The sequence below is a fragment of the Sinocyclocheilus anshuiensis genome, unplaced genomic scaffold (assembly GCF_001515605.1).
Source record: "Sinocyclocheilus anshuiensis isolate Anshui unplaced genomic scaffold, SAMN03320099.WGS_v1.1 scaffold1649, whole genome shotgun sequence".
Lineage (NCBI taxonomy): Eukaryota > Metazoa > Chordata > Actinopteri > Cypriniformes > Cyprinidae > Sinocyclocheilus > Sinocyclocheilus anshuiensis.
The window spans coordinates 159,943-161,139 of NW_015540982.1; the positions used below are offsets into that span (position 1 = coordinate 159,943).

The window sequence follows — 1,197 nt, forward strand, 5'->3', positions numbered from 1 at the left end:
TTCCGTACTGAGCCGTACCGAGCCGAGTCGTACCACGCAGTGGAAAAGCGCCAATAGTAATGTAATGATTTACAAAGAGACAACACTTAATGCCTCTTTGATTTGTTTATTTTGGCAAATCTGATTTTCCACACAGAAATTCAGCTGGAATATCTCCATCAGTTCACAAATGAAGACGAGCATCTAATCATCAGGAAGAGCTGAAATCTGCAAAGACTGAGTTTATTAAAGAGGACAGAGAGAAGATGAGAGATCCAGAACCCTGCAGAATCAAACACACTGAAGATACTGAAGAACAAACAGGTTGGTGTCTATTCTTCATTAATGAGGCTGAATGTTATAAAATGTCACAGTTTTATATTTTGTTTGTTGTAATTGGAAAATTCTTTAGAGCTGTTGAATAATTTTGCTGAAGCATCAAATAATAAGGGACACTTCCTATGAACTAGGTACTTTTTTTTTTCAACAAAATGTATGTTAGATTGAGTCTCAACGCCAGATAATTAAGCAAAGCTTATTGAAAAATCTTAGTTGTGTGTGTTTCAGTGCTCAGACTTTGTCTAACCAGCACACATCCAACAAGTAGTGTTTTACCAAATACAACAACATCTCATAAACCTCGAGTTTCCATAAACATTCCCTCTTATCTCTTATTCATACAGACAAAACAGTTAATGAAACTTCACAATCATAAGATTAAACAAACTTTTGTAGTGCAATTGTCTGCTTTCCGCTGTTATATCAGGGTTTGTTTTTATGTCCTTTCACTTTTCTGTTTTTTTTTTCTTTTTTATGAGTTACTGACAAATGTACTGTTTTTTTACTTTGTTTCAGAGTTGATTGAAGATAATGAGGAGAAAGAAGAATTGAGTGAATCTGAGGAGAAAAACCCAAACAGAATGATTTAAAGAAAAGAAGGGCCAAGAAATCTTTCACCTGCACTCAGTGTGGAAAGAGTTTGACAAACAAACGTCATCTTGATGTTCACATGAGAGTTCATACTGGAGAGAAACCATTCACTTGTGATCAGTGCGGAAAGAGTTTCACACGATCATCAACCCTCAAAGGACACATGAACATTCACACTGGAGAGAAACTGTACACCTGTGATCAATGCAGCAAAACATTTTTGAGAGCTTCAGTCCTGAAGAATCACCTGAGAGTTCATACAAAGGAGAAGCCACATTCATGTTATTT

General features: G+C 36.0%; 1 protein-coding gene across 1 annotated transcript in view; it reads left to right on the forward strand.

The window, feature by feature from the left end:
• LOC107690124 (gastrula zinc finger protein XlCGF57.1-like) overlaps positions 1 to 1,197 on the forward strand; it is a 30,405-nt gene that overhangs the window by 9,362 nt on the left and 19,846 nt on the right. The window contains exon 2 of the mRNA XM_016488358.1: positions 885 to 1,097. Coding sequence (XP_016343844.1) covers positions 885 to 1,097 — 213 coding nt within the window. The remainder of the gene's footprint in view (positions 1 to 884; positions 1,098 to 1,197) is intronic.